At 42.2% G+C, this 21,009-nt stretch overlaps 3 protein-coding genes across 3 annotated transcripts; 1 reads left to right on the top strand and 2 right to left on the bottom strand.

Moving 5' to 3' along the window:
- Positions 1 to 416: 416 nt before the first annotated feature.
- On the bottom strand, positions 417 to 8,668 carry lcmt2 (leucine carboxyl methyltransferase 2). Its single transcript, XM_080903069.1, has 14 exons — positions 7,965 to 8,668; positions 7,241 to 7,365; positions 6,948 to 7,029; positions 6,439 to 6,619; positions 4,563 to 4,719; positions 4,221 to 4,410; positions 3,938 to 4,045; positions 3,103 to 3,190; positions 2,783 to 3,010; positions 2,462 to 2,698; positions 2,143 to 2,240; positions 1,738 to 1,925; positions 1,513 to 1,648; positions 417 to 1,322 (listed from the first exon to the last, which is right to left on the bottom strand). Exons 1-14 carry the CDS (start codon positions 8,010 to 8,012, stop codon positions 1,158 to 1,160), a joined length of 2,031 nt encoding a protein of 676 aa, XP_080759195.1. The 5' UTR covers positions 8,013 to 8,668; the 3' UTR covers positions 417 to 1,157.
- A 154-nt stretch (positions 8,669 to 8,822) lies between these two features.
- rab5b (RAB5B, member RAS oncogene family) lies at positions 8,823 to 16,304 on the top strand. Its single transcript, XM_080903075.1, is given in 7 exon segments — positions 8,823 to 9,098; positions 9,894 to 9,994; positions 9,997 to 10,200; positions 10,303 to 10,454; positions 13,036 to 13,158; positions 14,258 to 14,351; positions 14,475 to 16,304. Coding segments are annotated over 7 exon segments (918 nt in total). The 5' UTR covers positions 8,823 to 8,970; the 3' UTR covers positions 14,591 to 16,304.
- Positions 16,305 to 16,450: 146 nt separating this feature from the next.
- On the bottom strand, positions 16,451 to 20,877 carry dbr1 (debranching RNA lariats 1). The gene is made up of 9 exons (XM_080903074.1): positions 20,722 to 20,877; positions 19,708 to 20,048; positions 19,490 to 19,614; positions 19,327 to 19,407; positions 19,155 to 19,240; positions 18,835 to 19,059; positions 18,668 to 18,745; positions 18,421 to 18,566; positions 16,451 to 17,515 (listed from the first exon to the last, which is right to left on the bottom strand). Exons 2-9 carry the CDS (start codon positions 19,902 to 19,904, stop codon positions 16,777 to 16,779), a joined length of 1,677 nt encoding a protein of 558 aa, XP_080759200.1. The 5' UTR covers positions 19,905 to 20,048; positions 20,722 to 20,877; the 3' UTR covers positions 16,451 to 16,776.
- Between the last annotated feature and the right edge of the window lie 132 nt (positions 20,878 to 21,009).

Genomic DNA, 21,009 nt, shown 5'->3' with positions numbered 1-21,009 from the left:
CAAATATACCCTGCCTCTCGCCCTGCGACAGGTGGGACACGCTGTCACGGCAAATCTCTCCAACCGTTATTTAACAACACAATTTATTTAAAATGATAGACAAAAAACAAACAAACAAACAAACAAAAACAAAACAGGAAACATCTAAAAACATTTCAAGCATCCACTGATGAAATGCTGCCACCTGGTGGTGAAAGTTATAGTTTAAAAACCCACCCGTCCATTCAAGTTTTCAAATTCAAATTTCGGCTGGAATTCTGTGTCACAGAGGTTTGTACCATTAGGCGGAGTATAGAGCTAGTGTAGCCTCGAGTCTGCCCAGTAGGAGATCATCACTTCATACCAATCTATCAAACTGTTGAAACTTGCTAATTTCAGCAATATATAAAAAATAAACTTCTAGCAGGCTGTTAAAGTCGTATTATATTTCAATTCAATTTTATTTATACAGCGCCAAATCACAACAACAGTCGCCTCAAAGCGCTTTATATTGCACAGTAGATCGTACAATAATAGATACAGAGAAAAACCCAACAATCATATGACCCCCTATGAGCAAGCACTTTGGCGACAGTGGGAAGCAAAAACTCCCTTTTAACAGGAAGAAACCTCCGGCAGAACCAGGCTCAGGAAGGGGCGGGGCCATCTGCTGTGACCGGTTGGGGTGAGAGAAGGAAGACAGGATAAAGACTTGACATAAGTCCACTTTCAAGTATAAGTGCACTGAAAAGGCTTCTCAAGGCAAAGACTGGAATTAGTTGGGCTGACACCTTGTTGACAGCTAGCAGCTATGGGCAAGTCAGTCACAGCCACAGCCTTGAAACCCCTTAAATTATATAAGGGGTCTGTATAGTTAAAGGAAGAAATAAGTTATAAAGACAAAACATATCTCCGGAACAGGTTGTAGAAATGTTTATTTCTGCTGTAAAGTTGAACATTATAATATGGGAGTCTCTGCCTCGAGTGGCCACTAGAGGAACTACAGTTTCGGGCACTTCTGCTTCGGCACCCTGGAGGTTGCTGCTCGGTCAATATGAGAGGTTTTCTTATATAATTATGAAAATTACAATAAGAAGCAGGCACTTGTCTGGACCCTTCAACAGACTTGACATAAGTCCACCTTTTGGTACTTTATTTTGGAAATACTCAAGGCTGATTCAGCCCAGCATGAGTTTGAGGTCCACAGTGACAGGCTGAGGGTTCCAGTGAGTCCCAAAAGAGAAACAGTTTCCTCCTCCACCTATCAAGAGCAGCTCTGGATCTTCTGAGTCCGTCATCTCAGAGCAAAATGAGTGGAGCATCAGAGGCCAGGGCACTGAGGTCTACACATGACAGGACATACATTAGTAATTAACATCGGATAATTCAGTTCTGCTTTTCCTCACAGAAGTGGAACAGTGCTAGTTTTTAAGCAACAAACCTGGAGGCTTTAAGGCCTGAGGTCGATGAAGAACATTGGTTGGTGCTAGATTTCCTTTAGAATAACTATAAGTGCAATAAATGATCACTAACCGTGTCCAGACTGTACTCCATACTGCTGCACGTGGTGATGTTGATCACAACAACGCCTGGCACGCCGTCTGAATGCAGCCAGACTCCACCTACCACAACCAGCTTCTCACCACTCACATGGGCACAGTGAGAGTATCTAAAACGAAGCACACAATGGAAATCTCATCAAAGAGTTTCTTTAGCAGAAACTTGGAGTTTGGTTATGGTGTCTGAGGCACAACAGACCTGGGTACAGGAGGGGGCTGTACATCTATTCTCTCCCAGCAGAAGCCTCTTTCAGTTGGTGTCAGGATTACCGTGTCATCCAGGGGCACTCCTGCTCTGCTCAGCCCTCCAAACACCACACCACCACCTTTATATGAGCATGCAGAGTGAGAGTGACGAGCCTCTGGTGCTACGCCCTCTACTGGGATCTGTAAATGACACCCAGTGGTCATGTATGAGTCATGTGCACGTTATGTTCTTGCTCCATACTTGTATTCTTGAAATCTACTAAATGACTCCTTCAAAATATACCTTACATATCTAATATGTGGAGGTTTATATGCATACGGGCCCTGTGTGATGTGATAATAAACTTGTGCGTGCAACATTAAGAATCTGGGTTTAAAATTGTAACAACAAGCAAACCTCAGTCCAGTGCTGCTGGTCGACACTCAGGAAGTATCCGTCACCCAAAACGGCCCCTGATTGGTTCTTTCCACCAAACACAAACACAAACTCTCTGCCTGCAGAGATGTGACAGGGAGTCAGTGTGTAACGAAAAAGCAGGGATGGGATAAAAGACTGGCAGAGAGAAGGCGAAGCAAAGATGTGAGAAAAGCATAAAGCAAAAGAACAAATGGAATGAAAAAAGAGAAAAAGAAAGAAAAAGCTACAAACAGGAAGAGGGAAAAAAAGAAAGAGTGTGAGGCAAAAGGATCCTACAAGACTTCCTGTTTTCCCTCACCTCTGTGTCTGGTTAGGGTAGCAGAGTGCCTCCATCTTGGCGGTGGTGGACTGCCTGTACACATCATCTCCTCCATACAAAGCTTCGGTGCATCTTGGCCCCCTGACTCCAGAGCACCACAGAGGCTAAAGGTCATTTTGAAAAGGCTTCTGACCGGGTTGAGTGGAGAGGAGCGACCTCCAAATACCACAGCACCCACTCCAGGTATAGGGGTAACTGTGTGGTAAAGTCGCACACCTGGGATAAGAAGGGAAAATTACTAACTTTTCCTGGCTAAATCAAGACCGGCTGCCCCTCCCCCAAAGAAAAAAAAACCCTCACCAACATCTGCTGATGGCTCCACACTGACGGACCTCCAGCCTTCCTGTTCTCTGAGCAGGAGTCTGATCGCTGCTCTTCTGCCTCCTCTGCTGGAGCCTCCTGTTAGCAGGACCCACCCTGGCCTCACTGACGCAGAAGCCATCCCCAGCCCCTCCACGCATACCGGTGTGGTCCGAACACTCAGGGCTGTTGTGCTCCAAGAAGGGCCAACAGATGGCACAGGAGATTCTAAAGCAACAACACAACTTCAACATGCATACAGAACGTCCCATTTCAAATGCTTGTTAGTGTCAAGTCGAGGAGTGAAAAGTGAAAGCTACCTGGAGCTCGAGGGAGTAAAGCCTGCGCCATCAAAGAGCCTCGAGATGCAGTAAGGATGAAGTAATGGGAACATTTTTGGTGCCACTCCTGAGAGCAGACAGGTGAGGAGTCAGTGGTAGAATGTAGTTGTTCCGGTGTTGTGCCAAAAAATAAAATGAGGTTTTATATCTTCTTTATTTGAACTAACACCAAATTTTATGAAGTTCATTTGTAACTTTTCCATAAAGCTCTTCTTCTACAATCATTGAATGATTCTGATGTTAGCTACTGTGTTGACTGTTTTACTCTTTGTTTAATAGCAGGTTCAAAGATACTTATATTACAAATGATGAAGGTAAAAAGTAAGTGGTACGTGAGAGACAAAATAAAAGACGGGTGTAGCTTTCAGGTGTGCAGAGTGAAGCCAGTGTGAAAGTGCCCGGGTTCAAAACTAGAGCATTCTATGGTGAGGTGAAAGAATGAACCATTGCTCCAGCATGCCGTCCATAACGGTTCCCAAAAACCACAGAGAGTGGGCCAGACTGGACACACTCTCCCCTCATAGTTGGAAACTGTAGAGTCAAATAATCCTAACATCTTCATTGTGTGCACTCCTCCCCACAGAGGCTGACACTCAACTACAAACACAGATCGCTTCTTGAATAAGCACTGTGGTTTTCAGCTGTACTAACATTAATTGGAAAAGAGGTTTTCTAAAGGTCACAACAATAAATAAACTTTCGGCAGCGGTTTAGTGATAAATGACAAAACGTGTCATCCAAACCAAATCAAGTGAGCTCTTCTGATCAGTAGTGCACACTTTTATAGAAGATGCAATGCTGAGACCCAGCTGACCTCATATTCATCAAAAGGCTCCAGGCTCTCCAATCTGCATCTCTCCTCCTCAGGGACCAGCCCGAAGAGGAAATTATTCATATCCAGGCACACGCACTCTTCCCAGCCCTGGAGACAAAGACGCCATATATTTAACCTTCACAGGAGGAACAGGGACGTTTTGAATATGCCTCGACTGTGTTTTTTTTTTTTTATTCAATTGGTACCTGGGTCTGAGGTATTGTGCTTGTTCAAAGAAGTGAAAAGATACAGGAAGTGTCTTGTGTATAGGTTGTGTACTGACCTTGTCCAGGAAGCGGTGCCTTTGTGCGGCGGTGTCTGGGTATTGTCGAAGTGCATGCAGAGTTGAATTGAGTTTCTGGAAATGCTCCTGCATGATCTGACCAAAGGGATCGTGCGGATGGATCTGCTCATACATAACAAAGAGAGACTGTGGCAGGAGCTTTGCTGCCCAACCAATGATGGCATCAGACCTGAAAGACACACAACATCCAACGGCTTTAAATGTGATTTGCTTTGATCATAAATTCTCAGTTTTTGCTACATATTGCCATCATCTAACTAGCGTTACACGCCCAAGTGTATGCAAATTCATCTCTAGTTCACATTTTATACATTACTGCACCATTGTGTTTCCATGTAGGTGAGCACCACTTCAGAAAGAATCAGGGTAGGGGCAGCCCAGTCCAGCCCAGCTACACGCAGAGCCTCTTCCACCTTGGACTCCTCTCTAACATCCACTCCTAACAGACGGTACTGACTGCTGGACACATAGACAGGTCCTGAAGAAACACAAGCAGCCATTCACCAAACTAAACTATGCCATACTAACCTCTTACAGTGGGGCAAAAAAGTATTTAGTCAGCCACCGATTGTGCAAGTTCCCCCACCTAAAATGATGACAGAGGTCAGTAATTTGCACCAGAGGTACACTTCAACTGTGAGAGACAGAATGTGAAAAAAAAATCCATGACTCCACATGGTAGGATTTGTAAAGAATTTATTCGTAAATCAGGGTGGAAAATAAGTATTTGGTCAATAACAAAAATACAACTCAATACTTTGTAACATAACCTTTGTTGGCAATAACAGAGGTCAAACGTTTACTATAGGTCTTTACCAGGTTTGCACACACAGTAGCTGGTATTTTGGCCCATTCCTCCATGCAGATCTTCTCGAGAGCAGTGATGTTTTGGGGCTGTCGCCGAGCAACACGGACTTTCAACTCCCGCCACAGATTTTCTATGGGGTTGAGGTCTGGAGACTGGCTAGGCCACTCCAGGACTTTCAAATGCTTCTTACGGAGCCACTCCTTTGTTGCCCGGGCGGTGTGTTTTGGATCATTGTCATGTTGGAAGACTCAGCCTCGTTTCATCTTCAAAGTTCTCACTGATGGAAGGAGGTTTTGGCTCAAAATCTCACGATACATGGCCCCATTCATTCTGTCCTTAACACGGATCAGTCGTCCTGTCCCCTTGGCAGAAAAACAGCCCCATAGCATGATGTTTCCACCCCCATGCTTCACAGTAGGTATGGTGTTCTTGGGATGCAACTCAGTATTCTTCTTCCTCCAAACACGACGAGTTGAGTTTATACCAAAAAGTTCTACTTTGGTTTCATCTGACCACATGACATTCTCCCAATCCTCTGCTGTATCATCCATGTGCTCTCTGGCAAACTTCAGACGGGCCTGGACATGCACTGGCTTCAGCAGCGGAACACGTCTGGCACTGCGGGATTTGATTCCCTGCCGTTGTAGTGTGTTACTGATGGTGAGCTTTGTTACTTTGGTCCCAGCTCTCTGCAGGTCATTCACCAGGTCCCCCCGTGTGGTTCTGGGATCTTTGCTCACCGTTCTCATGATCATTTTGACCCCACAGGATGAGATCTTGCGTGGAGCCCCAGATCGAGGGAGATTATCAGTGGTCTTGTATGTCTTCCATTTTCTGATGATTGCTCCCACAGTTGATTTTTTCACACCAAGCTGCTTGCCTATTGTAGATTCACTCTTCCCAGTCTGGTGCAGGTCTACAATACTTTTCCTGGTGTCCTTCGAAAGCTCTTTGGTCTTGGCCATGGCGGAGTTTGGAGTCTGACTGTTTGAGGCTGTGGACAGGTGTCTTTTATACAGATGATGAGTTCAAACAGGTACCATTCATACAGGTAACGAGTGGGGGGCAGAAAAGCTTCTTACAGAAGACGTTACAGGTCTGTGAGAGCCAGAGATTTTCCTTGTTTGAGGTGACCAAATACTTATTTTCCACCCTAATTTACAAATAAATTCTTTACAAATCCTACCATGTGGATTCATGGATTTTTTTTTCACATTCCGTCTCTCACAGTTGAAGTGTACCTCTGGTGCAAATTACTGACCTCTGTCATCATTTTAAGTGGGGGAACTTGCACAATCGGTGGCTGACTAAATACTTTTTTGCCCCACTGTACATCTTTTACCTGACAAATAATTTTTTTAAACCACTACCAAGAAAAAAAAGACAAACCTGTAAGTGACGGTGACTGGGAGTCTATCATCCCCCTTAGTGTTATATTAGAAGTGATGAGGGCAGCCTTGCGCTGAGAGACATCAGGAAAATCTACCTCAAACACAACAGCCCCGCTCAGAGCTCCATCTCCACGTAGGCGGAAATACAAAGAGTCGAAGCCCGCACCCAAAGACAAGATCTAAACCAGGGAAGTGAGGTTGAAAAATAAAGACACCAATCGGAATGGAAACCTATACAAAAGATGGGAACATTTGGTAACATGGAAGATGATGGCAGCCTTAAAGAGAAAAAGCTTTTTAAACATTAAGTCAGTGAACGTTGAGCATTTTTAAATCATATTTGACTCAGATTCTATAGACACTTTTTGTTTTCCTTTGATCAGTGAAATGACCACTACTCTGGATAATGATTTAAAATAACTGCTCTAGTAAGTGCCAAGAGGTATTACATGATTACAAGTGACCTGCTTCCAGAAAGACTGATTGGACGATACGCTGACAGCTTACCTGTCTTTCAGGGCATTTTTCTGTAATCTGAAGGAATTTCCTCACACAGTGGTCCACAGCTTTCCAGCGCACATAATAGCCCCTGAAACATCCAAAGAAACTTTAATTTACACAAGACATTTTTACCCAGTACCCCCTGCCAGCTACATACATACATACATGTGGTGTGCATCACCTCCCCTGCACATGAGAGTAATTCTATTGCTGCTGCTTACTGTATAAATTTTGTTTATAGAGTAAACCATCACCACATACATCCGAGGTGCATGAAAGAAGAGAAAACAATATCTGACCTGTTGATAAGCGGCGCTCTCCTGGCCACTTTGCACACAAAGTGTTGAAGGAAGGCGTCGTTGAAGTAGCCCTGTGCTGCAGCAGACACTTTGCTCACCACACTGCTGTCATTGGTTCCCTGCACCTGTTTTAAGGAACAACAAAGAACCAGCAGAAATAAATCTCCCAAAACACAGTGCAAGACTTTTTAAGACCTTTAATGATCTTCTTTCTTATCCTTCCATTGAAGGATGTCACATATACATACAAATGTTGCATATACTCATATCATCATTTTAAAGTATGCACATGTGCAATGAGACTACTGTTACAGGGGTGGATTCTCAAATTAAACATGGCCACAGATTCAAATAATGAGGTTAGCGCATGCATGAGAAGTCCCTAAAGTTTTAGGTAAATATGACTTATTTTTAACTGTGAATCATGCAAAGCTAGTCTAGGGTTCAAGAAACACACAGAGCTGTACTGTGATACATCTTATTCTATTACATATGTACTAGTAACCATTTGGCATGTAGTGCTGTAATAGACAGAGACTGAGCTCATTTTTAATATCTTCTTACACATCTAATATTTTTTGAATACAACCGCAATATTGTGGTTCAACCATCAGCAGCAATATAATTGACATCGTGTACTTCATAATATAGTAGAGCTAAAGTAAACAGTGGTGTGTTTACACATAATACTGTTAAGTACTGTGAATAGTGAAACAACACTTACGGCGGTGTCCCTCCCCTTCTTCTGCGCTTTTCTGTTTGTTGCTGGCATAGTGACGGCAAGTTATCGCATAACGTCACAATGAAACACCTCCACGTTTCCCACAATGTCTTAAATAAAAACAGACAAACACATTTGTGTGCCTGCACAGCAGTGCACCGGTGAAAACAAGTCAAACATCCTTCACGTGGTATTGACTTCCGAGATATTTCCCAGGATTTCTCCGGCGCCCCCTGCAGCCCGGAGGCTGCAACAGAAAACCACGCGGCTAATCACTGAAACTCCATTCAGACACCAACAGGAAATGTGTTGGCGTCTGTGCCTCGATTATTATGATTATCTGCTAGTTATTGAGCAACTTTTGTCGCCATTAAAACATTAAAATTTGACTAAAAGCTAAAAGCCTCGGGTTAATATTATCAATGACTGCCATATTTTTCTATTTTCAAAAAAGGATTTAAATCTTTGTCGAAAATAAAGGCAATAATTAAATTATACAATGCTTTGTGCATTCGTACAATGATAAAAAGTTTAGTCTCTTTTTTTAAATGGACATTCCGGAATTCTATTGTTTGTGAAACCATTTACCAGGTTTTTTTTTTAAACTATGTATATATATATATTTAAATTTAAATATTAACTTTAGGTAACGCTCCTTAGAGGTTATCAAAAATAATAACCTCCAGAGGAGCTTCTAGAAGGTTGCCAATATATTACCCAAAGAATTCACTACAATAACCCCGTCTACGTTTCCTAGAATACATTTTAAAGATCGGAAAAAATATAAGCAGACGAGAAAGAACGTTTCCAGAGGGGGTGATGTGTTTTCTGAGAATGAATCATTTCTATGAATAAGTCATTCTTACTGTGCGCGGTATTTTGTTCGTCGAACTTGTGTTCTGTGACTCTTATAATTGATCTAAATTTGTATTTTTAAAAAGTGCCATATAAAGACGAGTGAAAAAAAATCAAAGGATATGCGGCTCTTCTTTTCTTCCCAGAATTGACAATGCGGCACTCAGTGCGCATGCGCCAATTTCCAGGAAGCGTTAACATTTTTTTCTTTCACCAGCTGATAGCCAAATTGTCAACAGTTAAGTCAGCGCTACCCGCACGGCTGAAACTACACTATACACGGTAAATAGACTTATGTTTTCCTCTCAGTACCTCTGTGTTACTTATACGCTCGGCTGGAACGGCTGTGTTTCTTTGGGCGTCGAAATGCGAGGCTTTGTTTCAGTTTTGTGTCGTCCGAACCGAATGCTCGGATCGCTGTCCCGCTAGCACATAACCCGAGATAAGGGTTGCTGATCTGATAACAGTCATTGTGGGAGTTGCCTCAACACGAGTACGCCAGGATGTCATCCGTCTGCTCTCTTGTCCTGACGCGTGTCAGCGGGGTGCTGAGGTTAATGTTTCAAATGGAGAAAGTGCTGCAGTGCCGGGGGGAGGGGGGTTGTTAGCGTCGAGTGTCTGAGGTGGGAGAGAGCAATTAGAAGCGCAGCATCCCCAGTAAACTCCAGATCAAATGGGCCGCTATTCTCCCCACACATCTCTTATTCAGTGAACGCAGCAGCATGTGAAGGTTGGTACATATTGTGCAATGCAGTTAGGATTTAAACAGGTGCTGGATTGTATGCGAGACCTCCATCCCTCCTATGAGGCTTAAATCTTTAGAACTTATTTCTGGATCGGCTTGGATTTCCGTTTCATGAGGTAAGGCGTGATCACATTGAGAGGTAGTACACGTGAGACATTACAGTCGCAATTAAAACTTGTGCTTGATCGCATAGAAAACTTCTAATCTTTAGAAAGTATGGATCCGCCGGGAGAAGATTTGTTACCTTGAGGAAGAAGGATATGTGTGTGTATATAGGGCAGACAGTGTGTAATCTTGAACCGAAATAAAAGTCTTCTGGCTTTTTCACACAGACCAAACACGACTAGAACAGAGGTCAAGACGTCGTCAGTGAGACGTGACTCTCGGTCTGTTTTGGGAAGCAGCACAAGTGACCAAAAGCACCTGTCTCCACTGAGGGAGGAGGCCCAGCCCCCCTGCTGTCTCTGGTCAGTATGAGCTCCAGAGGGAGCGGAGGCCGCTCCAACGGCACACTAACGCAGACCAAGATTTGCCAGTTCAAGTTGGTGCTGCTGGGGGACATGGCTGTGGGCAAGTCCAGTTTGGTGCTGCGTTTTGTCAAAGGGCAGTTTGATGAGTTCCAAGAGACCACTATAGGAGGTAAGAACTGGGAGAACTCCTAATCAGGTGATTGATTGGGGGGGGGGGGGGGTGGATTTAAGAACCCCATAATGATCTCTCATGCTTCTTTTTTATGTCCAGCTGCATTCCTGGCACAGTCGGTGTGTCTTGATGATACCACAGTGAAGTTTGAGATCTGGGACACTGCAGGACAGGAGCGATACCACAGCCTGGCTCCCATGTACTATCGTGGCGCTCAGGCTGCTATTGTTGTCTTTGACATCACCAAGCCGGTACGTAGAAATATTTCCTAATTTCAGTTGGTCTTGGCTGCACTGATATTTGTTCTAAAATGTCGGACTGCTGCCGATAGGTATTTTTCAACATTCACAATTCATTTACCTAAATCAATCATGTAAAGATTCTCACTGAAAGACAGTTGTAGAAAAGCGTAAATGTCTCCGACAGCCTAATATCAGTATTAACCTGGAAACTCCTCGAGTTCTTTCCTTTCCTCTTTTTTTTTTTGTCGTCCCACATTCTCTACATCATTAGACATGGATATATTTGGTATCATTGAAATTCAGGAAGTTAGGTGTGACTATGAAGGTAGAGTAGGCCATCTGATAACTGGAAGGATGGTGGTTCAATCTCCAGCTCCCATGATCCCAGAGCTAGAGTTGGAGGATAACTTCAGGTGAATTTCAGGGTTCACCTGAAGTTATATTCTCTATGATCGTTGGATTTTTCTCTGTATCTATTATTGTAGGATCTACTGTACAATATAAAACGCCTCGAGGCGACTGTTGTTGTGATTTGGCGCTGTATAAATAAAATTGAATTGAATTGAACCCCTGGGTTTTGAATTATGAAGGTGGTACTGAGTTAAATCGCCATGGTAGCTTGTGCTTCACATCTGTATATTCAAGATAAGACATTTGGCAAATGCAAAACCACCACCTACTGATGAATGTCTCTGGGAAATAGTGTCACCATTCCTGGAAGAGCCCCTAAGCCCAGTGTGAAGCTTCAACAAGGAATAAAGATTCTTGAGCGCAACGTGAATGATAGAAACTTTGAACTTTGCATCCAGTTCGTGTACTGGCTGATGTTGAAACACAAATTTGCGTTTTGATCTACTTAATGGTTTACAACATGTTTTTATATTTGTCCTGTGTGACAGTGTAAATCCACCGTCTGGCTGGGCCTTTCTGTGTGGCGTTAGCAGCTTCTTCCCGTGTCTGTGTACTCACAGTTTGAGTCTGATCTTCTTGTGTTGTCATGATGGCCACTGATACTGTAAGGTCTATGAAGTGACAGTCGAAATGTTTTACCAGCTTTCCTTAATGGAGTTTTTATTTTTATGACCACTCAAATCATGTGTCACAACAAATATATTACATTCAACATGTATTATATGTTCGACCACTTCATATTTTTTATGTTTATTAAATTAGATTTTATGTATACAACACTCATTCACAATAACAGTGCACAAGGATGATAATATCCATTGAGCAAGTACTTGGTGACAGCAGGGAGGAAAAACTCAGTTTAAACAGGAACAGATCTCGTACAGAACCATGCTTTAGGCAGATGCCCATAGTTTCCTAACTGGTTCTGGTGGTGATGGGGAAAGGGAAGGCAGAAAAAGAGAATATAGAGAGACGTTAAAATTTGCTCTTTTATTTGTAAAACATCTCCCGGGACCTGTCCATGTTGCAACTGGTTTGTGCTGTAAGCGACACACACCTCCTTCTTGGATGGACTAATCAGGCCGATGACCACCTTTGTGGGATTACTTAGCCTGACTGTCTGTGTTAGACTATGCAAATACAAGTAAAGAAAATCCTGGGCACTCTGAGCAGGAGAAGGAAAGTGCTGCAGAAATTCCACTTCCCAAGTAGGAATATCAGCTGTCTTTTATTTCAAATGTGTTTTCATAAGTGCAGCCCAAACACGCTGCTTTGAATCAGGTTTTGCAAACTTTTAATGGTTGTTATCTACAGTCATGCATATTTGTGTAAATAGTAGGGGTGGGGGAAAAAATCGATACTGTGTAGTATCGTGATATTTTGTTTGCTAATAATGTATCGATACAGGGACAGCAGAAATCGATATTTTGTTACAAAAAAAGTTTTTGTGCTCTGACTTCAGAGCATGTTGATCCTTTTTCTGAGCAAGAACCCTGACATTCCTTCACTGTCCAAATGTGTTTAACTTTAACCGTGTTTAACCGTTCAGTTTGTCAACAATAAAACTGACTGAAATGAGAGAAAGACTGAGTGCGAGACTTTGATATTAGATAAAATGAATATTGATAAAGTTTACCTTTATGTACAGAATCTGAATATCGCAAAATATTTTAAAAAATTGCAATATCGTATCGTGCGTTAAGTATTGTGATAATATCGTATCGTAGGATGTATGGTGATTCCCACCTCTAGTAAATAGCAATTCTGAAATCTATCAAAGCATAAATGGAAAACATTTTTGATGTCACACATCTCCAATGTTAGCTGTGACTTTGGGTTCACCTAGTTCTTTTATTGAAATTAACTGATTCTGTACTTACCCATATTATAATCAAGACATTGATTTTTTTTTAAATTATTTTTTAACACATACTGTGTCTTCAGACTTTTACATTTTAACAAGTAACTTTTTTTCTGTCAGTACCTCAGTCATGCTTCCAACACAGAGGCTTTGAACTTACTGACGTTTCATTTGAATGTCGCACTTTTGAAAGAAGTTATTACATTATACTGCCCAGCTCCATTATTTGCATCAGCTCAAAGGTGAAAAGTTAATCTCATCATATTTGCTTGGTATCTCCATGGTAGTTTATCTGACCTTGGTTCTGTGTTTGTGCAGGAGACGTTTGAGAGAGCCAAGGCCTGGGTGAAGGAGCTGCAGAGGCAGGCCAGTCCTAACATTGTTATTGCCCTGGCTGGAAACAAGGCTGACCTGGCCGAGAAGAGACTGGTGGAGTATGAGGTAACGCACCCCTGTTGGTCCAAATTAAATCATAACCAATTTACTTCCTGAAGACAGAAGCAGTCCTATGGATAGAAGCACCTTGTTAATGAAAGAGGTCAGAGGCCACAGTTGTTGGAGCTGACAGACTATTAAGATTCACATCTTCAGCCTTGAAGCCGTTAGCTGTAACTGCTAGCCTAAAGCAGAAATATGTGGCTGCAAAGGGAACACACTTGCAATTCATAACTAACAAAATAGTCCCCAGTGAATCTTTTGCTTTAATTATCTCACAGCATGAATAAAAAACCCCAACCATGCTTGTTGCAGCAGTGTAGGCTACTACGGTTGGATTTTAATACTGTGGGGAATGCTTTCTGGTCTGACTTTGGCCCACAATACTAGTTAGCTATGGTTTGAATGTGTAAGTGCTGTCACTGACCTTTTGGATCCCGGTACAGCCACACTTCTATTGTCTGAATCCACTAGAACACCTTTGGGATGTACTGTATATGCGTGTACATATAGAAGCTTCTGTTGGAGCTACACACTGTGGCAACCTCTTGTGACAGGAGAGTAGCTGAAAGTGGCTTTGTAACAGTGATGTCAGCATGGAGCAGAATATCAGAGGAAGGTGGTCTCCATGACACCAAGAACTGAGCTCAATAAGAGGAGCCATCCAATTTTAGTTTAGAATGGTAAACTGTATATAAAAGGGTACTCGCCATCCACTGGTTTGGGAATCCATATTACAAACCTTACATTCTGGCTTACACTACACTATGCTGTGTTTGGTTTGTTTTCAAAATCATTATATGTGGAGCAGAACCAAGGACAAAATTATATGTTAATGCTAGTAAGCTTGGTTAGCAAGCAGCATTCAGACTGTATTAGTCCATTATGCCTCCTTAAGGCTACTTAAAATTAGAGATGGCACGATACCACTTATGTCCGAATCGGTCGGATGTGACTTTTTTTTTATATGTGATGCTGAATTACAGTCATGATTTGTGAATGGTAAACAGTTTAGTTCCTTTCATCTGCAGGTTTTAGCATTTGTGCTAGTAGTTTTTTAAATACTGTGTAATAATTTGATCTTTTCATATGCTGAATGGTAAAGGAAGCCCAGACATATGCCGAAGACACTGGTTTGCTTTTTATGGAAACCTCTGCAAAGACAGCCATGAACGTCAATGAGCTGTTCCTGGCCATTGGTGAGTGTTGTGTTTTATATAAGAATAATTTCTTTCACAGAAGAGACTAATAGACGTCAGGAGTCCTGCCTCGTGAATTATATGCTTGTCACAGTCTAAATAAACCTCTTCTCTTTAATCTAGCAAAAAAGATGCCAAAAACAGACACCCAAAACCCAACGCATGCAGCCCGACATCGGGGAGTCAACCTGCAGGACCCAGATGCTCATTCCACCCGAGCCTGCTGTGGAGGGAACTAGACTTCCACAACTCCCTACCACCTGTATTCTACCATCCACACCACCACAGCCCTACAACCATCTCGTCTCTTTCAATCAACTTACAGGGGGTGAGCCTTTACTCTGCATTCATCTTCCTGTTCAAGCAGAGAGAATAAGAGGAGAGGAAGAACCAAAAAAGCAAGCAGAGATGGAGGACAGAGACAGCGTTTCACACGTGTCTGTTGACCAACAACTCTGATTCCACATTTGGAAAGACACGGTATAGAGAAGACTGAGATTAAGAGGAATGTAGAAGATGGTGGCAAGCCTGTTCTAGTATTTAGCACTAATTGTGAAATTTCTTTCGTGTTCACTCTGCCTTGCATCATTTTCAGTCACGGCCCCGATTGGCACAAACTGAGCAGCACATGTTGCCGAGTGTCCCGAAAGGAGAAAAAAAGGGCCGAGGCATTAAAAGAGCCAAACGGTTGAGATGGCAGTCACACCCCCCCCCCCCCCCCCCAGCTTGCAGCTGCTTGCTTTTCCCCTCTAATAAGATCCTTCTGTGAATAAATACCGAATTGAACCCCGGGAATGAGTTTGAACCCTTCTCTGTCCTGCCCGACCCTCCTGTGGCTCAGTTTGTCTGACACAAGTCAATTCGTACCTATTTAATGTTCCATGTTCCTACTTCTCTTGGCTGCAGACTGATAAGCTTCAGCATCTCTGATTCCTCCCTTATTTAGTCTAAATGGTAACCCAAAAAGTTAAGACGTGAAGTAAACATTTCAACTTCTGACAAGTTCTGAATTAGTGAAACTAAAGCTCAGCAAGTCTGAGAATTATTTATTGAAAGATTGAGGTACATGCAGTTAGTGTGAATAAGCTTGCTGTAGCTCTTTACAGCAGTAATATACACTGGATGTGAAGTGTATAACTATGACATGGACAGGGTTACTAAATCGTTATTCTGATTGGCATCTATAGCTTTCCATCTGGAAATGGTGTTCCCAAATGTCAAGGAATTGATTAAATTCCATTGTCCTCCCTGTTTGGTTTAGACTATGAGGCTTGTAATAAACCTCCTTGGTCTGGAGTATATCTGCACATGTTGTGTTCAGCTTAAATGGCATAACTGTTTCCTTTACCTTACTAGAATGAGCTGTGTGCTCAGTGGCTGTCAAAGGCTTGGCTGAAGAAAATGAGGAAAGAATAGATAAAAAATACACACAAAAAAAACAGAAGTGCCTACTCCCTGTTTTCTTTCTGTCAATCATGTTTGGGGCTTTCTTTGAGTGTGTGTGCTTTGCAGACAAGGCGCAAGACTACTCCCTGACGTTGGTTTGCACCATAAACCAAAAACCTGGCACCCTGTCATTAGGCTATACCGTACTGGCTCTTTGTATGGATGTAGAGATCCTGTCGAATACACTGTATGTTAAATATTGTCTTAATTTCACTGAGAATGTTTGTTGACTTCAGCAGAGCACACTTGTGAACCTGGAATGGATCGTTTAAAGGACTCTGATCAATGTTATAAATCAGTGGGATTTAAACACACATCTGTGTCCAGAGAAATCTTTTCTTCGGCTTTATTTTCATATCCAAGCATTTTGATGAGAAAAACTGAATTCTCATTAAGACAATTTTCAAATAGTATACAAATGGAAGGCTTAAAAAAAAAAAAAAAAAAAAAAAAAAAAGTGCCATTCCTCTCAACACTAACAGCTCACTATATACAAGAAACGCATCCACTGTCATTGTTCAGTGTTTTAACGTAGGTTCAGTGGTCTGTATGAGTAAGATAACAAGTAATTAAAACAAAGACTTGCTTTTTCCATCAGCACCTACGGTATGTAAGTGTTCAATAAAGCTGAAGTCCATTATTTCTGTTTTAAAAAAAAAAAAAAAAAAAAAAAAAGCTGTTCTCATCTTTCTGGCCTCTTTAATCATCTAGAAATTACAATGTCAGAAAAAGAAAAAGTGTTCTAAAAAATCTGGTTGGATTAAAATACATAAAAATCATGTTTAAACAACGAAACATTTTGATGGGTATAATTTCTGTGGAAACTGAATCCAGAAACAAATTCTTTGCTTGTGTACAGTCCACCTTTACGGGCATTTTAATAAAGCCATGCCTCTGCTTTGAACAGCTCGTGTGAGTAGCTGCAGGTACATAAATTAATGAATATAAACTAACGGAGAAGTTTACACTGCCTCCCTGACTATCCCTCACACTCGTCATCCTCCGCTGCTGTATAGATCACCTGGTTTCTGCGTTTGATTCTTGGAGTTGGGCCTTTGCTGCCAGCGTCCCCACTCTCAATGCTGGTTCGTTTTAGGATGCGCGCAGCTGTGACGTCCTCATCGTCGCCGCTGCCCTGTCCTGCCCCGTCTGCTCCAAACTGAGCGTGAGCTGGGGTAGAGTGGGAAGGAGGTGGCAGGTTCATGAGGTCGGGCAGAGGAGGGGGCGAGACGCTGCATTTGGGCTCGGGTAGAACCATACGGCTGGGTGTGTGGATTTCACCTGCTTTCGCATCAAAAAGCTCGTCTGCTTTCACCTCTGCTTTCAGCTCCTCCTCCTCCTCCCACTCGTCTTCTATGGTGATCTCATCTGGATTAAATGAACCTGACAATCCTGAAGTATCGGTTGGATACTCGCTGGGCTCGTCAGTACTTCCCAAACTATCGTCATCTTCGTCATCCTCTCCTCCTGTACTGCCCTGAACTCTCGCCACCTCATCTTCTCCCCGCCCGACCTGTGCATAGATGTCTGTGAGACCCAACTTGGCGCAAAGCTCGGTCGTCTGAGGGTTGGTGTTGTAGCTCGGGGTAGCCTGACGATGGGGCTTGTTGGGGTTGTAGGATGGCACCGTTGGGCTGAAGTTGTCTGGAATGCCAAGCTCCCCGCTCAGATCCTCCACCACCTGCATCATAGCGGCTTCTGAAGCGCTGAAGTCCCACCTGATGGGTGTATGCAATCCAACATTATAAAAAAAAAGTATGAACAAAAACCGCTCAGTCATAATGACCTTTGCTTCAAGCATCTGAAGCAATAACTTGGCAGCTCATTATTAGGCTCCACTATACCGTCTCCCAGTATGGATGCAAATACACTATGTAAAGTATTGTTTTGGCTTCACTGAAAACGTGCGTTGAGCTGATTTAAGCAAATATTGGTGTCCTGAGAAATCTTTCCTTCTGCTTTATTTTCATTATGTAAAATGTATTTTTATGAATAAGCAGTGTGACACACTTCAAATTGCTCCCCACTCAGTTCTGCTTGCTGGCTTTGGGAAGAAGGAAAAGAATGAAAACCCACAGCTGAAGCAGTGAGTTTCATACTTCCTCTCTAACTTGCACAGGTCTAACTAGCTACACCAGCAACTTCATTCTTGGTCTGTCTTGACATTGTAGACAGCTGAGTAGTTTAAAAAAAAAATTCCAGTGACTAGCTCTAGTGCTCCTATTGGTTATTAGCATTTTTCTTGCGCTTCAAAAAAAAAAAGTGGCATTAATTTGTGGAGAACATGCTGCCAAACAAAACATGCACATATCAAACTTGTTTTTCCCCATAGAGCTTATTTTTGTTGCTTATTTCACCAAGGCAACACAGGTGGTGATAACATCCTACACAAAAAGGCCTTCCCTGAGCTCGAGTTTCCTTTTACACCTAGAGCTCAGGGAAGTTACAATGCAAAGCTTGTTTTAAGTGCAAGATCCTCTCTTCCAGAGTGACCTTTCCCCTGTTGCATGACACTGGCTATTTGTTCAAGCTAATGTTTTAGTTCTGGGAGACTGAAATCATGCATGCACAACCTAACTCTGCTTTTACAGGCCTTGTTACTTGTATGTCTATACGTGTGTACCGTTCATGCAAGCCATTATTCTCTGGGGGATTCCAGGGGTGAGGAGTGGTCCTCTGTAGAGTGTTGGTAGCCTTGAGAATAGCAAGCCACTCTGGATCATACTCAAGACCCTCAGATGAACCTGGTCTTTCTGGAATATCCACAATCTGAAAAAACAAAAGGTGTTAGCTCACACACTTTAACCCAGACTCTGATCCTAATATATCAATTAAAAAAAAAAAAAGAAAAAAAAAAAGAGTTGTCCCACCTGTAAGAATTCCCTGTGGGGCAAACATTTATCCAGAGACAGGAATTTGGTTACGCGTGGTGCACTTTTACCTTTAGGCTGAAAAGAAGAAATCACCGAAATGATGGTTAGAACGATTTTAACCTTATTAGCAGCAGTAATTCTAACTGAACAACTGTCACTCTCACCAGATGCTGCATAATGGCAGCAAATTTCACATGAAGATGTGCAGAGAACCAATAGTTAGGCTGGAGGTGAGCTAGGAGCTCCTCTGCAGCAGGACTTCCCAGAGAGTTTGACTCCACCTCTTGACGAAGGAATTTCTTCTTTCGTAACAGCTCCTTCGTGCTGCCATAGTAGTAGATTCCACGAGGCCAGTCGTGGCTCATGAAAATGTCTATGGGCATCTGGATCTTAGCAGAAATAATCATGTAAAATTAACATTGTATATTTAGCTAAAGAAGTGGACAAACATTTAGAGTTGTGTGGAAGAACTTGCGAGATTTACCTGTTTTAATTTGAAAACCTCGATATTTCTGATGTGGTATGCACTTCGAAGTGTTTCAGGATTATATGGAGGGAATTCATGGTGGCCTTAAAATGAAAACATTCCATGTAAATATGATGCATAGCAGTGGAGCCTCAACTATTTGAAAAGCTAAACAAACAAAAACAAATACCCTTCCTGTAGTCACGTGATTTGAAAATACCAGATAAGCCACCAATTCTGATCCCTTTGTAGCGAATAACACCAGCATAACCTGGAGACAGGTGATTATATAGGTCAGGCTTGTGGCGAGTCAGACAAGCTGGCAAACAAATTTGGAATCAGTCAGTCTCTACCTAGATAATAAATGTTTGGTGCCACCCAGCCTCCATAAGGGAGCTCTTGCAGGTGATTGGAAGCCTCGTGGTTTCCTCCAATGAAAATGGTAAACACCGGAGCCTTCTTCTCCCCAGAATAATACCTGCAACACAGACAATAATAAAGTTTTAAATATCCTTACTCGTGTCTTTGATTTAAAAACCAAACAAAAACACAACATAAACAAAGAACTTACTTGTAAAAGGTCTGCATGGTTCTGTACTTGGCTGGCACTGCCATGCACTTCAAGTCTCCCTCATTTCGCACTGCCTGGAAGTCTCCACAGCAAAGCAGCAGGTCCACCTTCACTCCTTCCTTCTGCTCCAGATACTCAATTGTCTCATAAATCTTGTCCAGCTCCCCATGGCAACAGCCTTCTACTGCAATTTTCATCCTGTGCAAACAGGTGATCTGACAACGTGCAGAGAAATTCACATTCACACTAAAGGATGGCTTCTGTTCTCATCTAAACACCATTAGCCTCTGTGGACACAGTCAAGCCGAGGTCCACGGCCTCCTAAAAGATGATTTGGCAATCTGTAAAGACATACAATGGTGATGATGATTACTTTCACTTAACACACAATTTCGCTAAAGTCTAGTTCTAATATACATTTCAGTTGGGTAAATTATTTTTTTTTCACATCTTCTTGGATCATAGTTTTAGTTGCCTTTTAATCACACAGTGGAAAGGGACTTTAATAAGCTACAATACGGTCTTGGATGATCTTAAACAGTGCTAATGAATTACCATGTGACTAAAGCTATCCAGGAGCAATCGGGTAGACACCCGTTTAATTTTAGCGTATGAGCAGAGCTCCTGTTGGACTGTCATGTTTCATTTAGCTAGAAACAATAAATTAAACGAAAGGTATGCGAACTGAAGATGACCCTAGCACCTTTTTTAAGACATTAAAGACTCTACAATGCACGCTGCACCGGCGGGTAGCCCTTGAATACGTGCAGTAAGTATTGCACGATGCTTTTTATTTTTTTTAATTTTTTTTAATCTGACAAATGTGTCCCATGCTGCTTTAAAGTATTCTCTACTTCGTATCCTCACACTCAAGCAGGGTAGCTACTAGAAGCTCAGGTCCTACGATACAACACGCAACAGCTAGCTAGGCTACGTAATTAAGCGAAACAACTCGACAGCGTATATGGAGGAAACTTGTTATATAAGAGCAAAGTGAACGAACTGAGTACTTACAGATTTGGGGGTATAATTAGCGAGTATTTTGAGCCGGTTTATAGTCCATAAAGTTGCAAACTTGTGCAAAAAAACATGCTTATGTTTGTGGAAGAAACGAACAGAATGGATGTTCCCACCTCGCCTCTACCAATATGAGCGCATGCGCAATTCTTCATCAAATTCTAGTGACTAGCAGTAGATTCCATTATAAATGTGTAGAATTATATTACTATACTTGTTGCTAAGTCTTGATTTAAAAATATATTGTATTTTAAAAATTTGCGTTTTTATATTTATACCTTAATC

This window comes from Rhamphochromis sp. 'chilingali' (assembly GCF_963969265.1).
Source record: "Rhamphochromis sp. 'chilingali' genome assembly, chromosome: 14".
Lineage (NCBI taxonomy): Eukaryota > Metazoa > Chordata > Actinopteri > Cichliformes > Cichlidae > Rhamphochromis > Rhamphochromis sp. 'chilingali'.
The sequence above is the reverse complement of the archived record's forward strand: the minus strand, read 5'-3'. Positions and strand labels throughout refer to the sequence as shown.